This window comes from Poecilia reticulata, linkage group LG4 (assembly GCF_000633615.1).
Source record: "Poecilia reticulata strain Guanapo linkage group LG4, Guppy_female_1.0+MT, whole genome shotgun sequence".
In the NCBI taxonomy this organism is placed as follows: domain Eukaryota; kingdom Metazoa; phylum Chordata; class Actinopteri; order Cyprinodontiformes; family Poeciliidae; genus Poecilia; species Poecilia reticulata.
Window position 1 is genome coordinate 21,527,218 of NC_024334.1, and position 18,754 is coordinate 21,545,971.

General features: G+C 39.4%; 1 protein-coding gene across 1 annotated transcript in view; it reads left to right on the top strand.

The window, feature by feature from the left end:
* The window catches only part of LOC103463729 (dynein heavy chain 8, axonemal), a 42,048-nt gene that overhangs the window by 14,791 nt on the left and 8,503 nt on the right, over positions 1-18,754 (top strand). The window contains exons 29-74 of the mRNA XM_008407281.2: positions 28-132; positions 226-339; positions 438-500; positions 899-999; positions 1,134-1,271; positions 1,366-1,606; positions 1,706-1,905; positions 3,830-3,983; positions 4,076-4,239; positions 4,358-4,460; positions 4,881-4,985; positions 5,307-5,468; positions 6,046-6,270; positions 6,362-6,534; positions 6,631-6,809; positions 6,884-7,071; positions 7,156-7,242; positions 7,328-7,435; positions 7,524-7,658; positions 7,770-7,931; positions 8,026-8,272; positions 9,491-9,732; positions 9,835-9,975; positions 10,056-10,287; positions 10,635-10,777; positions 10,886-11,020; positions 11,121-11,243; positions 11,347-11,560; positions 11,653-11,762; positions 11,842-12,005; positions 12,089-12,278; positions 12,368-12,490; positions 12,577-12,707; positions 13,339-13,492; positions 13,645-13,809; positions 13,973-14,199; positions 14,309-14,427; positions 14,630-14,733; positions 15,390-15,566; positions 15,772-15,939; positions 16,073-16,288; positions 16,842-16,979; positions 17,290-17,417; positions 17,541-17,709; positions 17,796-17,951; positions 18,042-18,197. Coding sequence (XP_008405503.1) covers positions 28-132; positions 226-339; positions 438-500; positions 899-999; positions 1,134-1,271; positions 1,366-1,606; positions 1,706-1,905; positions 3,830-3,983; positions 4,076-4,239; positions 4,358-4,460; positions 4,881-4,985; positions 5,307-5,468; positions 6,046-6,270; positions 6,362-6,534; positions 6,631-6,809; positions 6,884-7,071; positions 7,156-7,242; positions 7,328-7,435; positions 7,524-7,658; positions 7,770-7,931; positions 8,026-8,272; positions 9,491-9,732; positions 9,835-9,975; positions 10,056-10,287; positions 10,635-10,777; positions 10,886-11,020; positions 11,121-11,243; positions 11,347-11,560; positions 11,653-11,762; positions 11,842-12,005; positions 12,089-12,278; positions 12,368-12,490; positions 12,577-12,707; positions 13,339-13,492; positions 13,645-13,809; positions 13,973-14,199; positions 14,309-14,427; positions 14,630-14,733; positions 15,390-15,566; positions 15,772-15,939; positions 16,073-16,288; positions 16,842-16,979; positions 17,290-17,417; positions 17,541-17,709; positions 17,796-17,951; positions 18,042-18,197 — 7,179 coding nt within the window. The remainder of the gene's footprint in view (positions 1-27; positions 133-225; positions 340-437; positions 501-898; positions 1,000-1,133; positions 1,272-1,365; positions 1,607-1,705; positions 1,906-3,829; positions 3,984-4,075; positions 4,240-4,357; positions 4,461-4,880; positions 4,986-5,306; positions 5,469-6,045; positions 6,271-6,361; positions 6,535-6,630; positions 6,810-6,883; positions 7,072-7,155; positions 7,243-7,327; positions 7,436-7,523; positions 7,659-7,769; positions 7,932-8,025; positions 8,273-9,490; positions 9,733-9,834; positions 9,976-10,055; positions 10,288-10,634; positions 10,778-10,885; positions 11,021-11,120; positions 11,244-11,346; positions 11,561-11,652; positions 11,763-11,841; positions 12,006-12,088; positions 12,279-12,367; positions 12,491-12,576; positions 12,708-13,338; positions 13,493-13,644; positions 13,810-13,972; positions 14,200-14,308; positions 14,428-14,629; positions 14,734-15,389; positions 15,567-15,771; positions 15,940-16,072; positions 16,289-16,841; positions 16,980-17,289; positions 17,418-17,540; positions 17,710-17,795; positions 17,952-18,041; positions 18,198-18,754) is intronic.

Here is an 18,754-nt window from a genome sequence, read left to right on the forward strand (position 1 = left end):
AAAAAAAAAAAAAAAAACATTTTACAGGAAGCTTATGAAATTTTGACCAAAAGCGAAGCAGATATTACCAAAAAAGAAGTTGAGGGGGTGTACGTCCTGAACACTTTCTTCGCAGAACTTCAGGCTACAGCCGTTCGTACTCCCAACCAACAATAATTCATTTTTGTTAAGATGTTATAATGCATTCTGTGCTGGCCTTAAAAAAGAAAATCTTTAATTTCTTAGAGATCAGTTCAGGAGGTGCTTATCATTATGCAACCCAACTTCAAACAAGATCTTCTGGAATGTGTCACTGTTTTCAAAGAAGATGTCAACTCTTACATGGTAGAGTTTGATCAGGTAAGTAACCTGCATATATTTAAACTCTTTTCAAAATATCTTGCAATTACAACACATAGTCTTTCTGTATGATATTACTTCTTGGTCTCGTATTTCAGGACGGTCCTTTGGTGCAAGGAATTGCTCCACAAGTGGCTAGCCAGCGGCTCCAAGCATTTCAGGTGACACTGTCATTTTCTTTTGTCATCCCATTTAGAGTTCTGAGCATTTCTGTTCCCATTTCTAAAAATAATAATAAAATAAACACAAAAAGAAAACTATTACAGCATCCATCTTATTCAGAGATCATGTGATATATAGTGTCAATTCCTCCGGTCTGGCTTTGTAGTTATTATAATGCCTAGAGACCAAAACAAATTACTCTGCTGCCTGTGCCGCTGTCATAAAGTTACCGCAATTAGACTTATTGCAACACTCTCAGGAATAAGGTGGATAACAAGAACTGAAATTAATTTATAAGGTTTTATTCCTTGTGACCAATCAGTATCCTGCTTGATGTTAAATCTACTGTTAGCTTTTCTTTTAAATAACCTCTGTTAACATTTTTGTGTTTGTTCAGGCAAGATTTGAAGACCTATGGAAAAATTTCACCACCTATACTTCTGCGGAGCAGCTCCTCGGCTTGCCAGTTACACAATATGACAGTCTGCTTCTCAAAAAGTTGGTGAAGCTTTCTTCCCGTTACCCATAAATGCATTTCAAAAAATAGTTTCATTCTCGAAAATGCATATTTTAGAGTGTATTCAGCCTTTCAAAGCAACAAGATGACGGGTGTATTTAAATGTTTCACATAGGAAAGAGCTTGATCTGCTTCAAAAACTATACGGCCTGTATGATGCGGTGATGAGCAAGATTGATGGGTACTACAAAATTCTGTGGACATGTTTGGATATTGAGAAGATCAACGCAGAGCTTTTGGACTTCCAAAATAGGTGAAGTATTTACTATCATAGCTGTTTTGTTTTATTTTATTTTCACTTTCGTGGTATATTCAGACATTATTCTGTGCATTATCTATACCCGTAGGTGTCGGAAGCTCCCCAAGGCCCTGAAGGAATGGCAGGCCTTCGATGACCTAAAGAAGACCATTGATGATTTCAATGAGTCATGCCCTCTGCTTGAAATGATGGCTAACAAATCTATGAACCGCAGACACTGGGATCGGATCACAGCGTTGACCGGACACGAGTTTGAAGTAGAGTCTGAGTCTTTTACCCTGCAGAACATCATGGAGGCCCCTCTTTTGACCTACAAGGATGATATTGAGGTCCGCTTGCAGTTTGCATAAACCTACTTTTCCTTTATTCTTAGATAAAGGGTTGCATTTGTTCATCTGTTTATCTCCTACCTTTTGCTGCTTTCTCAGGATATCTGCATATCAGCTGTAAAGGAGAAGGATATTGAGGCCAAGTTGATACAAGTGAAAGAGCTGTGGGCTGTTCAGAACCTATGCCTGATGAATTTCAAGAACAGAGGCGAGCTAATGCTGAGAGGAACAGAGACGACAGAGATTCTTACCATCCTGGAGGACAGCCTGATGGTGCTCGGTTCACTGCTGAGCAATAGGTAAGAGTCTACTCTTACTGGGGTCCACACATTCAATGCAAACCACTAAAAGTACATAACACACATAGATTGCACAAATTCAAAAATAGAAACAACCACAAAAATCAACATATACAAATACAAAATGGAGATCATGGATCAAAACAAAACAAAGGCTATTTTGAAAAGCGTTTTGCAAAAGAACATTCACTTCAATACATTGAGAAACAAACATTCCGAAAACATGCACAATCAATACAAAAAAATAAAGAAGTAAAAAGAATCATTCAGTATAGTGGTTTTTTTGTGTAAATATCTTCTTGAAGATGTTTAAAATGTATTCTTATGTATCTCCGATGCATTTTTGATAAGGTGTTCCATGTGAATACAACACTATGTAAGGCCGACGTGCTTAAAAGAATTTGCATGAACTTTTGGAAGTATAAATCTACCTTTGAATTCATGTCTAGTTTGATAATCACGTACATTAATACTAAAAAATAATTTATTTTGGCTGGTTTGAATTTATAATGTTTCTTATGAGTAATATCATTTTAAAACTAAACCTCAACCAAATCCATAACCAGGACAATATAACACCCTAACATTACTTTTGAAAACACTGAAAGCTGAACTCAATGAATACCAGAGGAGTATTAAGCCTTCAAATTTATGAAATTATGAATTAAAATAAGATGTTGCATGAGAGACTATAAATACTTTTTCTGGTGTTGATTGTATGCAGAGCTTGATATTTTAGGGTTCCTGGGCCACATCTGGATCTTTAGTTGTTGCCATAAATTGGTAATTTCATATACGAAAAACGTGTTGTTGTTTTTTCTAACAGATTATCATGTTATCACAAAATGTGTGTTCCAATGTTGGCTCTTGAGAAGAAAAGACTGTAACCAGATACCACATGGACATGATAAATAATACCGTATTTTCCGCACTATAAGGCGCACCTTTAATGAATGGCCTATTTTTAAACTTTTTTCATATATAAGGCGCACGCGTTATAAGACATATAGAATAGCTTTATATAGTAGTCTGCCCCAGTCGTTGTTTCACTCACAGTGTTGGTGTTGCGATATTGTGCCCAACTGCTTTCTGGGTAACACAGACCAACCGGCACGCTGCTGCCGCAGTCTCTGTCTCTCTTCCCCCGCCCCTCCGCCCCGCTGGCTTTAAATGTATTACCAAACTTTATTAACAAACCAGCGTTCTGACAACTATCCCAGCATGCACCGCGCACTTCTTCTTCTACGGAGGAAAATGAAGTCGGCGGCTGCTTACCGTAGTTGCTAGACCTGTTGTGGCTCAATATTGGTGCACCGGATTATAAGGCGCACTGTCGGAAAATACGGTAATACTGTATTAATGTGCACATATTATTTGGAATGCAGTATTTGTTGGCTGTTATGTAGAACTGAAATTAATACACCACTTGTATTACACATTAACATAATCATCCAATTAGAGAGAGTCTCAATGTAACCGATGGCCATACTTCGTAAATGGACCAGTTTAAGACACTTCAGTTCCTTCAGAGACAGTTGAATGCAATAATATCAGAATCTGTTTTCTTAAATGGTGCAAACTTAGTCTTGTTAGCCTTGGTTCTGTTTAGTGAGAACAGGCTGCTGGCATACATTTTGACTTTTACTTTTCTAAAAAGGAACTGTTAGATAATGCAAAATTTCAGTTATCAACATGGCTTCTCTTATTTTATTGTTCTGTTAGACCACTCTTACCAGCAGCTGATTAAAATGACATTTAGAATTTATTACAAGATGTAGTTTTTGAATAAATTAATCAAGCCAATGATCCATTCATCAGCAACACAGTTCCTTGTAGCTCTTTACAAAAACGAAAAAGCCTCCCTCGACTTAAAACAAATTTTGAAGCAGTATTAAAGCAATATCCGTGACGTCTCATTTTACAGGTACAGCACCTACTACAAAGGAGAGATCCAGGACTGGGTCTCAAAGCTTTCAACATCTTCGGAAATTATTGAACTATGGATGATTGTGCAAAACCTGTGGATCTATTTGGAAGCTGTGTTTGTGGGGGGTGACATCGCCAAAGACCTGCCACAGGTGCTGTTCATGTTTTCTGCCTTCATAACCTGAAAATATGATAACTGCAATCCTTCCCTTTGCAAAGTTAACTTTTTTTCCTGCAATTACAGGAGGCAAAACGATTCCAGGATATTGACAAGGCATGGCTTCAGGTCATGAAGCGAGCTCAGAATTTTCCAAACGTGGTGGAGTGCTGCGTGGGGGATCCTACTCTGGGAAAGCTCCTGCCAGACCTTCAGAAACAGCTAGAGCTCTGTCAGAAATCTCTTGCCGGGTAGGTATTTTACAAATAGCTTGCCCCAATATTAGCCCTCCACCCCCAAAAATGAGAACAGAGTTTAACTATGCCAACGTAATCTGGTGCTGAAAATATGCCTTTCTTAATTAAACAGTTACCTGGAGAAAAAGAGGCTCCTGTTCCCACGGTTCTTCTTTGTGTCTGACCCATCTCTTTTGGAAATTCTTGGACAAGCCAGTGATTCTCACACAATACAAGTAAGAACAGATATGCTGAAATAAAGAAAGGATTTCCTAAATGTTTTCAATAATTGCCCCTCGTCAAAGAATACTTTATTGTTCTCATTTTATATGTCACTTTTTTTTTTACATTCTGGAACATTATTTTGTTATATGCTGTAAACAAACTAATTTAATTCAAAATCGTAATAACTGCCAAACTATTTTAGGCAGATATCAGGAAGGTATCCTGATACATTAATTAACATTTGTAGGGTAATAATTATCTTATATTTATTTTTATTTTTTTAAAAAAGCCTTTACTATTCTTGAGTTGGAGAAATGCACAAGAATTCTAATGTGCTTTTACTATAATGTGTCTGCTGTGCGAATGATAATAATTGTTCTTTCATAATTGTTTTTATTGCAAAAAGTATTCTCAAAAAAACATTTTTTCAGGCTCATCTTCTTGGAGTTTTTGACAACGTCAATGAAGTTGAATTTGATTCGTCAGAGTACGATAAGATTTTGACTGCTATCTCACAGGAGGGGGAGAGATTACCAGTAAGTCAACCCAATATTTATCGATTGAGTTTCAGAGATTTGTTTGATTGTTTTTCCAATTCAGTCTGTTTTTTGTTGACTGCTTTTGATCTTAAATACATTTAATGTAGTAAAAAAAAAAAAAGGTATGTTTACTGAATCACACTGTGTGATTTATGTAAAAAGGATTTTGGCTTTGAAGTGTTTTAAAAATGTAGTACTTTCCATTGTCAGAAGAGATATAAAACAAAAAGAAACTTTTGTAGCTGACTTAAAGCTTTTTATCTCTGATCATATAGTACAGTACAATTGCATCAACTTTTCTTTTTTTCATGATTTTAGCTAGACAATGCTGTCATGGCTCGGGGAGCAGTGGAACTATGGCTTGGCGCGCTGCTGCAGGAACAGCAGTCCTCGTTGCACTCTGTCATCAGATCCTCTGACTGGGAGATAAATGATGAAGAGTTTGATCTGCTTACTTTTCTTGATAACTTCCAAGCACAGGTCAGAAGTGATTTGATAGAAATATCAAGTTCCCAGTGATGGGTTTTTGATATGGATGACATGGCTTTCTGCAAAGGGTGGCACAACCACTGGGTGGCACCACGAGACCAATGCTTTCTTTTGTTTTTAAGTCAGAGTAGGCAACATGGGATTAGGTTTGTATTTGGTTGTGTCGTGGGGGGGGGGGTTTGGGGCTGAAAAGCCGGCTTATACAGGACACAATTTATTCAAGAACTGCCACTGTATGCTTTTGACAAATTGTTAGATCTCAGGTCAAGACCATGTGAAGACAGTATTGTGCAAACTTTTATTGTATTTTTAGTAGTAGTAAAGAACTACAAAGTTGAACTAAATAGCCGTGCTGTACAATGAAACGTCCACAATTTTTTTTACACAAAAGGCAAATTAGCTCAAATTTAACCAGTTTTTCCTGCCCCATCAATAATATCCTTTCACTGTCTGCTTCATCAGGGACATCCAAAACTGGAAAGTGTGCTGAGAGACATTGTGGTTTTCTAGTATTTGATTTTGTTAAGAATGAATGTGTTTTTGTGGGCTCTTTGACTCTGGCTTCTAGGTTGGCCTTCTTGGAATCCAGATGATTTGGACAAGAGATTCAGAAGAAGCCCTACTAACCGCTGAGGTTGACAAAGAGATCATGGCCTTCATGAAGAACAAATTTCTTGAACTGCTCTCTGTGCTAATTAAACAAACCACACGAAACCTCAGCAAATTTGATCGGGTCAAATACGAGACTCTGGTCACAATTCATGTACACCAAAGTGACATTTTTAATGACTTGGTAAGGTCTTTGAACGATTCTTCTTAACTTCAACCATTTGGCTTTTCTTGTTTTGAGTCACGTCCAGCTGTATCTCCTTCACTGTGTCCAGGTAAAGAAGCGCATACGATGCATCAACGATTTCGAATGGCTCAAGCAGAGCAGGTTTTACTTCAAGGAGGACATTGACAAAGTCGTTGTGTCAATTACCAACGTTGACTTTACTTATCAGAACGAGTTTCTCGGCTGCACAGATCGTCTGGTCATCACCCCTTTGACTGACAGGCAAGAAAAGAGGGACTTGATGTGGTTTACTTACTTTTTAAAATACTTTTTCCATCTTTATTGCATCTAGAAGCTGCTTATCATTTGTCTGCCTAGGTGTTACATCACATTGGCCCAGGCTTTAGGCATGAGCATGGGGGGAGCCCCTGCTGGTCCAGCTGGCACTGGTAAAACTGAAACTACAAAAGACATGGGTCGCTGCCTGGGCAAGTACGTTGTGGTTTTCAACTGCTCAGATCAGATGGACTTCAGAGGACTTGGCAGAATATATAAAGGTATCTTGAAGCATTTAAAGAATTAATCAAGCAATAGTGTGAAAATTGAATCCGTGCCAATTTTCTGTTATTAGGCCTTGCACAGTCAGGTTCCTGGGGCTGCTTCGATGAGTTCAACAGAATTGACCTGCCGGTCCTTTCCGTTGCTGCTCAACAGATCTCTATTGTTTTGACGGCACGCAAGAAACACAAAACCAGCTTTATTTTTACTGACGGAGACTGTGTGGATCTGAATCCGGAGTTTGGGTTGTTTATTACTATGGTAAGAATGATCATAAGAAAAGATGAAGAGTCTTTGCTATGCAGTTTTTTTGTTGTTGTTTTTTTAAGGTACCTCTTTGTTTAGAACCCTGGATATGCAGGTCGTCAGGAACTTCCTGAAAACCTCAAAGTGCAGTTCAGGACTGTGTCCATGATGGTGCCAGACAGGCAGGTGGGTTAGGAGTGTTTCGACTGAAATAATTCTCCTCCTGTTTGCATTTTGGTTAACGTCTCATCACTGTTTTTTCTTTTAATAGATCATCATGAGAGTAAAACTAGCCAGCTGTGGGTTCAATGAAAATGTTATTTTAGCTCAAAAATTCTTTGTTCTTTACAAACTGTGTGAGGAACAGCTTACAAAACAGGTGGGAACTTTACACGTTGTCCCCAATTACACTTTTTTGCATGATAACTGCCGTTTTTTTGGGACTCAGAATCTGTCTTCCTTGTCAGGTCCATTATGACTTTGGACTAAGGAATATCTTGTCTGTGTTAAGAACACTTGGGGCTAGTAAAAGAGCTCGTCCTGATGACACAGAGTCCAGCATTGTTATGAGGGTACTGCGAGACATGAATCTCTCCAAACTGGTATGGGTCCAAGAGTTTAAGTCTAAGAGGCGTGGTTTGTTGAATTTTGTTGTATTGTGAATACACATGCATAGATTCAGTCTTGTACACATAAATATGTCTTTATTTTAGGTGGATGAGGATGAGCCCCTCTTCCTTAGCCTTATCAATGACCTGTTCCCTGGTATCCAGCTGGATTCAAGTACATATGTAGAACTCCAATCTGCTGTTTCTCATCAAGTTGAGTTAGCAGGTCTTATCAACCACCCACCTTGGAATCTTAAGCTTGTCCAGGTATCATATCATTTAGCTCTTGTTATATAAACAACTTTTCTTTTCTATTATTGTGCATTTCATCCTAAAATTTTGCTTCAAATGTTCATGTTAGCTGTACGAGACGGCACAGGTGCGCCACGGTCTGATGACTTTAGGCCCAAGTGGAGCTGGGAAGACCGCGTCTATCAACATGCTTCAGAGGTCATTGTCTGAATGTGGGATCCCACACAAAGAGATGCGCATGAACCCCAAGGCCATCACTGCCCCCCAGATGTTTGGCCGCCTGGATGCAGCAACCAATGACTGGACAGATGGAATATTTTCAACGCTATGGAGGAGATCGCTCAAAGCTAAAAAGGGTTTGCAGCACAAATATTTCTCATGCAATATAAAATCTCTCATGTTACAAATTATTCTCTGTAAAGAAAAAGAAAAAAGACGGCTCTCTTGAAAGTCGGTGTTATTTTAGATATGAGACAGTGTTTCGTCTCTTGCCACACATGCTGGCATAACTGATCATGGGTTTTATGCCTAAACATAAAGAAATCGATCTTTTCACTGATCAAATAAATCTTAGTTGACATGTCAACCGCTCCAAGAATTCAGTGTGACGAGGTGAACAAATTTTCATCAGTTCAGAGTGTCTTGATAGTGTAGTTCAGCAGTTATCAAACTTCATGTTCTAGATAGGATTAAAGGTCTGGAACAACTAGCGACAATCGCTATTATAGTGCTTTTTCTAGTCCAGAGGACCCCAAAGCACTTCACACTACATTCACTCATTTACCCATTCATCCACACATTCACACGCTGCACTAGCACCACCGGGCCCTCTGACCACCTCCAGTTGGCAGGGCGGGTGAAGTGTTTTGCTCAAGGACACGACGACGGAGACGAACGTTGTGCCGCTCAGGCCAACAACCCACCGATTACTCGATAAACTCCTACCACTATTGCCCTTTACTTTGATTTTGCTTGAATTTTACTAGCAAAACAAATTACAAGGCACTTGTTGACTGTTGTTTGTTCGTGAGCCTAAGCAGCGCTAACGTTTAATGGTGAAATGTAATGAGAAGTCTAATTTTGTAAGAACTGTTATATTGGCCAAATTTGTCATTTTTCTTGCCTTAACAAATCAAGAATCCTTCTTTACACACAAGAGTAAACCAAAATCAAATCAACTTAATGTGTGACATGCAAATAACTTTCTACATGTCCAAACTATCTATGGCAGCTGGACTTGTCAGGAGGTCAAATTATATGCGTCACCAAACAATGCTGCAGCATTTTTTACTTAAGGTCACCTTTGTAGATATTACAAGGTGTGTTTTGATTTATTTTAATTCCTTAATTACTCTATGCAGTAATAACAGATGTGTTCTGTACATTACTGCTTGTATAACTATCCATCCATTATCAGACACTCTTATGCCCAGTGGGGTCACGAAGGGTGCTGGTGCCTGTTTCCAGCGGTCAATGGGCGATAGGCAGGTTGTATAACTAAGCACCCAGAAGGCATGTTACATAATCAACTTAAAAAAAAAAAAAAGTATAGATTGTGGATTATATACTTTTAGGGGAAGCCATATGGATTGTTTTAGATGGCCCTGTGGATGCCATATGGATCGAGAACCTGAATTCTGTGCTGGACGATAACAAAACTCTGACCCTCGCTAATGGAGACCGCATCACTATGTCGCCAACCTGCAAGCTGGTGTTCGAGGTGCACAACATGGACAATGCCTCTCCTGCCACCGTCTCCCGGGTCGGTATGGTGTTCATGAGCTCCTCTGCTCTCAGCTGGCAACCAATTCTCCAGGTACAGCTCATTTTATTCAAATCATAGCAATTGCATATTCATAAAACCCAAACGGTACATAACATGTAGATTGATTAGTTGAAAAAGGTCTTTGTTTTGTAGGGCTGGGCCAAAAAACGCACCGCAAGTGAAGCACAAAGCATTTTGAGTTTATATGACAAAATATTTGCTGACCTTTACTTGTTCATGAAGCAAAATCTTAAACCTAAAATGGATCTTTTGGAGTGCAACTATATCATGCAGGCATGTATTTCAAAGAAACAATTACAAGGTAACTTAGCGTAATGCTTTATGCTCATTTGTGTAAACTTTTTTTCCTTCAGTCGGTTAACCTACTGGAAGGTTTTCTGCCAGCCAAGGAAGTACCGGGCTTTGCCGGAAGCAAGCACCTTGAGCGCATCTTTGTCTTTTGTTTGATGTGGAGCATTGGAGCCATTTTGGAATTAGACGGCAGGGACAAACTAGAAGAGTACATGAGAGGTCATGAAAGCAAGATTGATTTGCCTAAGTCAAAGGAAGGAGAGACTATATTTGAGTACATGGTCGACACCAACGGTAAGCCGGAGTATGTAAAATAAGTTATGTAGATGTGTGACGAGAATGTGTGACCACCATCGCTCTTGGTCTTTGCATTTTTGTCAAATTACTCCCTTTGGGGTCACGGGTGGCTGTTTCTCCAGTGTTTCTGCCGTTTACCAGCTGGGATAGGTTTCAGGTTCCTACAATCTTAAAGGCTACTGTATCAACATAATCCATCGATTTTTACTTGCTCAAAGGAACACACTTTCCAGCAGTAGCTGGAAGCAGTAGCTCGTAACTCTATTTGGAAAATTGTAAAAGGTACTTTTTCATTTGTACAATCAAATGAGGTTTAAATGTGTGGATGACAACTTTTGTTTTAGGAGAATGGTGTCACTGGAACAATCACGTTGGGGAGTACGTCTATCCAACTGACGAAGTGCCCGACTACACTTCCATTCTAGTGCCAAATGTGGACAACACAAGAACCTCGTTCTTGCTAGAAACTATTGCAAAGCAACGCAAGGTGATACCTGCTGCTTTTAGAAGACCTTTTTCCCCCTTCAAATCAGTTTTTTTAATATATATATATATATATATCTGGGTGTAATACAACAATATTTTATACATTTAGGCTGTTCTGCTCATTGGGGAGCAAGGCACAGCTAAGACAGTGATGATCAAAGCCTATGCAAAGAAGTTTGATCCTGAGACGGACCTCTTCAAATCGCTGAATTTCTCCTCTGCCACGGAGCCCATAATGTTTCAGGTTAAGTCTAAAATATATATTTTTTTCCTTATGGTTGAATTTTTACAGGGTTTTTTTTTGTTGTTCTTTATTTTTGTACATGATTGTTTTCTACTTGCAGCGAACAATTGAAAGCTACATTGAGAAACGAATTGGCAGCACCTACGGGCCACCGGGCGGACGACGAATGACTGTTTTTGTTGACGACATAAACATGCCTGTTGTCAACAAATGGGGAGATCAGGTCTTGCATATATTTGCCTCTTTTCCAGTGTTTCCTGCTGAGTTCGTTCAGAAATACAGAATACTTCTTTTTTTTAATTTTTTTAACGCCATCGTCCAACCAGATCACCAACGAGATTGTGCGGCAGATGATGGAAATGACTGGCATGTACAACCTTGACAAACCTGGAGATTTCACGATTGTTGAGGATGTACAGATTCTGGCTGCCATGATTCACCCTGGTGGTGGAAGAAACGACATCCCAGAAAGACTGAAGAGGCAGTTTACCATCTTTAACTGCACTCTGCCATCCAACAACTCCATCGACAAGATCTTTGGTAGCTTTTTGGGAGGGCTTCCATCGCATTTATTTCCTTCATTTTATTTTATTTTGGACATTTTACATTTTTGCCAATTCCTGGTTGTTTAGGCATAATTGGCTGCGGATATTTCCATGAATGCAGGCATTTCAAGCAAAGTGTATCAGACATGATCAAACGTCTAGTGCCTGCTGGACGGATTCTCTGGCAGTGGACAAAGGTCAGTGCTTTGTTTGAGTTTTAATACAGGAAGCTATTTTATTAATACTGATGTTACACTATGATGTTGTCACATTAAGATAAAAATGCTCCCCACACCATCGAAGTTCCACTACATCTTCAATCTGAGGGATTTGTCCAGAATTTGGCAAGGAATGTTAAATGTCAAAGCACCGGAGTGTTACAACATCCCCACACTGTTGGCTCTTTTTAAGAGCGAATGTACCAGGGTGATAGCTGACAGGTAGTGTGCTCACTTTCTCTGGATCCCCACTTGAAAGCCAAAAGTTAGAAAATAAAAAGCCCTAAGATATAGTTTCATTTCAGGTTTATTAACGAGAAAGACAAAGAGTGGTTTGAGGAGAAATTATGTCGTGCGATCCAAGACATTGATTCGAATCTTACCCATGGACTTCATCCCGAGCCATATTTTGTGGACTTCCTCCGCGACGCACCTGAGCCGACAGGAGAAGAAGACGAGGATGCCACTTTTGAAGCGCCTAAAATTTATGAACTGGTATGGAGCCAGTTTTTAATCACTGTTCTTGGTGGCGTTGTAAGATGAAAACCGTCACCCGTGATCTGTGTGAACTAACAATTTCTTAGGTGCCAGATTTTGACTTCTTGTCAGACAAGCTGAAGACGTACCAGGCTCAGCACAATGAGATAATAAAAGGCCTGAGCCTCGATCTGGTTTTCTTCAAAGATGCAATGACTCATCTTGTCAAGGTCAGATTTAAAACCAGCATCAGAGATGCAAGTCTTTCAATGGCAGCTTATTGGACAATGCTAACTTGAGAGTTGCCCTTCTTTAGGTTTCACGGATTATTCGCACTGACAACGGAAATGCTCTGCTTGTGGGTGTTGGAGGATCTGGGAAACAAAGTCTTGCTCGACTGGCTTCATTCATAGGCGGATACAGCGTCTTCCAGATCACGCTGACCAGGTGAAGACAGCAAACATTTTAAACCAGGGGCGGCCAAAGGGCACGACCCTAACCCTAGCCCCCAACTGCAAATTAAAAAAGAATGCAACTTTGAAATCAGGCTAAAAATAATTACACGTCATTTTCATACAATGAAAGCTGTTAAGTGCGACACAAAGATCTTGTATTTTTACCACCAAGTTTTTATAATAAGTAGAACCAAGTCTATCCAGAGTCTCTTGTTAAAAAGCCAACTTTTCTGCACCCAAATAAGCTTTTATTGAATTGATTAAACTTGGCTGAATACATAAAGTGTTTTCAAAGAAAGTGACCCAAATACTGTTCTTATTACTGGAAATAAATTTGTTCAGTAGAGCAACAAATTTGTTATGTTCCTTTTAAGTCCTGGATCTACAATAAATAACATTCATGTTGTAAAAAGCAACAAAAAAAAATATATTATCATTATGTTTTTTGGCCCGCAAGTACTTTTGATTCAATGTGACAAAAGAACGTGGACGCCTCTGTTTTAGTCCAACCGGAGGTCAGAGGGGAACAAGTTCTTTACATGTCTACTTCTGCAAGCACTGGGCAGTTTTTCCTCCCCAAACGCAAGACTATTCTTGAATATTTGTCATTTGCTTTTCAAAAGATCGTACAACATGAATAATTTCAACGATGACCTCAAACTGTTGTACAAAGTAGCTGGAGGTGACGGCAAAGGCATCACCTTCATTTTCACCGACAATGAAATCAAAGACGAAGCCTTCCTCGAACACCTGAACAATGTGCTTTCTTCAGGAGAGGTGAGATCCCGCAATGATTGCAAGACCTTGGGATATTTTTGAAGTTTCATGTCAAGTACTTTAATCCTCTTAAGAGAATTTTTTTTAGATTCTAAAATGCAAGTTTTTGTTTTCAGTCCGGTTAATTTTGTGCTAAATAAACCTGTCTGCAGGTCTCCAATCTTTTTGCAAAAGACGAGATTCAAGAGATCACCCAAAACCTCGTTGGAGCCATGAAAAAGGACTTTCCTCGCATCCCAGCAACCTTCGATAACCTTTATGAGTACTTCATAGCGCGGGCGAAAAAGAATCTGCACGTTGTTCTTTGCTTCTCACCAGTAAGTTAAAATGTACATTTGTTCATTAAAAGCAGCAGAATTTTCACAGTCTTATAAATTTTATTTCATTTTTGTTGTTTCTCATGCTATTTTAAAACTACAGCACTACCTAAATTGTTTTCATTTCATTCCAAATGTTTTTTTTTTGTTTTTTTTTTAATAGGTGGGACAGAAGTTTCGGTCCAGGTGTCAGAAGTTTCCAGGCTTGATATCTGGCTGTACAATGGACTGGTACAGCCCGTGGCCCAGTGAGGCCCTCGTTGCTGTGTCCACTTATTTACTGTCAGAGTTCCCAATGGTTTGTTCTCCCACTGTCAAGACTGCAATGATGAAAACCATGGGAACTTACCACGACAGAGTATCTAATGCTTGTGAAAGTTACTTTGAAAGGTTTTTACATTTGTCTCTTACATTCACACAGATAACATTTACTTTGCATGTTCTTGAAATATTTGTTGGATAAAGTTGCACGATCTCAGAGCTTTTGTTCATTTTTCAGCTTCCGCAGAAGAACTCACGTGACCCCAAAGTCTTACCTCTCTTTCATCAATGGTTATAAATCGTTATACACTGAAAAGCACGACTTCATCAACACTCTGGCAGAGCGCATGAATCTTGGTAAGACGTTTAAGAAGCTGGCTAGCCTGCTACTTACTAATTAACAGAAAAACATAATTTTCATAAATTTATTATGCATGAGCGACGCCTTTTGAACTTCTAGAAGACAATTTAATGTATTCAAATTTACATGTATAAATACTGCTAAAAGTTGTTTGTTTTGTTTAAATGACTCAGGAAGGATTTTTATTAATATTTACAGGTTTAGGAAAGCTGAAGGAGGCCAGTGAGTCTGTGGCTCAACTATCAAAAGATCTTGAAGTGAAAGAGAAAGAGCTGGCTATAGCATCTATCAGAGCAGATGAGGTAAATGATGAACAGGTCGACCTCTTGTGCCCTGCAGAAATGGAAAAATGTACACATACTGGTTGTCTGTCATCATACAGGCTTTGATTTAAGGCTTGCTAAACACACGCCATCAGCAGCAGCAACTTTAAGTAGTTTTTCTTGTGTATTAATCAATCTATAATACCGGCACGTTGTAATGTAATAATTTTTGACCTGCTCTGCTTCACAATGTTGGAATGACAACCTGAGATTCTTCAAATACAGATGTCTTAACAGCGTTTCGAGTATCAGAGTTTTAGCTGGGCCCTTACAGCAACACTTTTGTCGTTTCTTTTTGAGCTATTCGGTTATAGGTTGGTTTATGAATTTAGATTTAGCTTCAGAAAGGTTTATGGTCGACTGCGAGGTGCCCAAGTTCTCCAAAACAAACCCAGATCATCCCTCTGTAAGGCAACTGTCTTAAATGTTTTAAAATACTTTTAAATTGTGAGTTTGGACATGTCTATTATTAATATGTAGACAAATGATTGCAATTTATTTATTTATTTTTGGTCTTTCATCATTATTTATTAAGGTTGTGCCTTGTAAGAAGACTATGTAAAAAAAAAAAAACCTGAGATTTTAATTTCATGTCACATGACTTTTTTTTTCCTTTTTTTTGCATTTAAAAATAGGTGTTAGCAGAGGTGACGGTTAGTGCTGAAGCAGCTACCAAAGTGAAGAATGAGGTCCAGGTTGTGAGGGATAGAGCCCAGAAACTTGTGGATGGAATTGAGAAGGAGAAAGCCGTAGCTGAGGGCAAACTGGAGGCAGCCAGGCCAGCTTTGGAAGAAGCAACAGCTGCACTGAATGTGAGATCTCTGTGACTTAAACTGGGGACTCTTCACAACTTACTCACTCTTGACTCTTCACTTTTTTCTTTTTTTCTTTAATGAGGTGTTCACACTAATAGTCTGGTTATTGCTGTACGACTGAAAGACAGGTTGTGTTTTCTGTACCTGAACTTATTTGTGTATCTACAACTTGAGCATTATGCTAATCTTTTGTATTTTACAGACCATCAAACCAGCTGACATTGCTACAGTGAGAAAACTGGCTAAGCCTCCTCATTTGATCATGAGGATTATGGACTGTGTCCTGATTTTATTCACCAAAAGGTTAGACCCGGTTACTGTTGATCCTGAACGGCGCTGCATAAAGCCCTCCTGGATAGAAGCAATGAAGGTAAAAGGAAAAGTCAAGTGCTCTTAAACAACATAAAGACATATAACACTGGTCCACTAATAGCATTAGGACGTTTCCTCTTGTTTATCTTTGCGAATGGGATTGTTTTTTTTGTTTTTTTCCTGCTCTTCAGCTCCTGAGTAGTCCTGGGTTCTTGACGTCCCTTCAGCAATTTCCCAAGGACCAAATCAACGATGAAACAGTCGAACTGCTTCAGCCATACTTTGAAATGGATGACTACACTATGGAGTGTGCCATGAAAGCGTGTGGCAACGTGGCTGGTCTGCTTGCATGGACACGTGCCATGGCCTCGTTCTTTTCCATTAACAAGGAGGTTTTGCCGCTCAAGGTTAGATTTTGAATATTTTCTGCTTTTACTTCTTATTTTAAGGGTATTGGGAGAAGATGTAGGAGTTAGCTGGGATTGGCTTCCAAAAGCGATCCCTACCTTTTCAACCACAAACGGGACTTTATTGTATTCAGACCTTACGTGATGCTCCATTTCCAAGTAGTCCATAATTGTGAAGTGCAAGGAAAATTATGCAGCGTTTTTATGTCTTACAGAGTTTTCCTCTCACTGGACAATTATATACAATTATATACTATTGTGAATTATCACATAAAATTTGAATAAAAATGAGTTTAATATCAAATGTATGAGTAGCAAACAACTGGACTTCTGTTCTTATATCTGAAAGTAGTTTAACCTCTCCTTCAAACACCTTAAAATACATTAGTTTGTGGCTGCTATGACGAAATGTTGAAATGTTCAAGGGTTGTACAATGTTTATGCAATGTTATGTATAAAAAAATAGACTTGGACTTAAAAAAAAACAAAAACATTTGGTATTCCCTACTTCCTGCTTTTAATTCTTAAGTTGTGCTGTTGTTTTTTTGTCCAGGCCAACCTGGCCATTCAAGAGAACCGCCTGAACATCGCTAACAACGAGCTACGCAACGCTGAGGCCACGCTGGCTGAGAAGCAAGCAGAGTTTGACAAAGTCAAGGCTAAATGCGATGCTGCCCTGAAGGAGAAACAGGTATTATCGACGCTTCAAAGTAAAGTTTGCATTTAACACAGTGTAAAAAGATAAAAAATTATGAGCATTATGGGGGAATTTTTCTGCCATAATCCAAGAGCACACATTTTCAGACTGAAAGCAGGATTTCATGTCTTTTGTTCTCAAAACGTCTGCTCTCTTTCGAATAGTCACCGTGCTTTCTCAAACCTCAAAACTTGTCTTTTTGAGAACAAAGGACATAAAATCCTGCTTTCAGACTAGACTGAAGGTGTGTTCTCGAATTATGGCCGAAAAATTCCCCCTTAGACAATTATTGTTTTGTGCTCAGGACCTGTTGGATGACGCAGAGATGTGTAGGAATAAAATGCAGGCTGCGTCTGCCTTGATCGATGGACTTAGTGGAGAGAAAGTTCGCTGGACAGAGCAGAGCAAAGAGTTTAAAGCTCAAATCAACAGGCAGGTCACAAAGAAAAAATGGGTCTTCCCAGTGTAAAGTGTATTATTGCAAGGGCAGGGGCTTACTTAAAAATACTGATTGCGTTGAATAGGAAATAAATTAACTTTTTTTTTCCCTCTTAGACTTATTGGGGATGTGCTCCAGCTTACTGGCTTCCTTTCATACTGCGGGCCGTTCAATCAAAGTTACCGCGACAAGTTGCTGAAGGACTGGCAGGCAGAGCTCCTGAATGACAAAATCCCCTTCTCAGAAAATCTCAACATTATCTCTGCCCTGGTAGATCCTCCGACTGTAAGGACGGCGAGCATCTGGTTTGATTTTACGTCAATACCAGTTACAGATAAACTCCTCGTAAGCTTTCCTGTTCGTCTTTTAAGATAAGCGAGTGGAACCTCCAGGGACTTCCAGGAGACGACTTGTCCGTTCAGAATGGCATCGTTGTCACCAAAGCAACGAGATATCCCCTCCTTATAGATCCCCAGACACAAGGAAGGTCGTGGATTAAAAGGAAAGAAGCGGAAAATGAGCTTCAAGTAAGCAGCCAAATCAATTTAAATTGTGTAGATTTTTTTTCTCCCCCCCTTTGGTCACCCTGATTAGGGAAACTCTGATCTTTTGTCCAGGTCACATCCCTCAACCACAAGTTCTTCCGTACACATTTGGAAGATTGTCTTTCTTTGGGGCGTCCGCTGCTCATTGCAGATATATTTGAAGAGCTTGACCCAGCCCTGGATAATGTGCTTGAGAAAAACTTCATTAAGTCTGGGACCAGTTTTAAGGTATTCAGTTATCATGATTATGTACATTATATCTGCATTTGGTCACTTTTATAAAAAAAGAAGAAAAAAAAGTATTTTACACACTTGTTAAAACTTTCTCTAATATGAGATAGAAACTGGATCTCCTCTCTCTGCCTCCTTCCTGTGGTCCAACAGCTATCTGCAGAAATGCACCGCTCGGTTAGAATCAACCGGTCAGACAGAGCCAGGAGGAGGTTGTTAGCGCTGCTGACTTCTCTTGTGTATGTGCTGCTCAGACCCTCCCCCTTGCTCTCTGCTGCAGTACAGCCTCTTCCCCACAGCAGAGCCTTCTTTGAACGCTCTCGCTCGTTAGCATGGCTGCGGTCGATGATAGCAGACAGTTTTCTTGTAACACTAAGTTACGTTGTTACCTACCAGTTCTAAAGTCCACCTGGGCTCTGATTGGTTGGTTCTGACTGGGAGCTATGCATTTCTGTAGATGGCAGTAGGACAACAGTAAAAGGCAGAAGGGGTCTATTTTTCAGATTCTGTCTCTTGTTATACTGTCATGACATAGTAAATGTTTTACAAAAAAA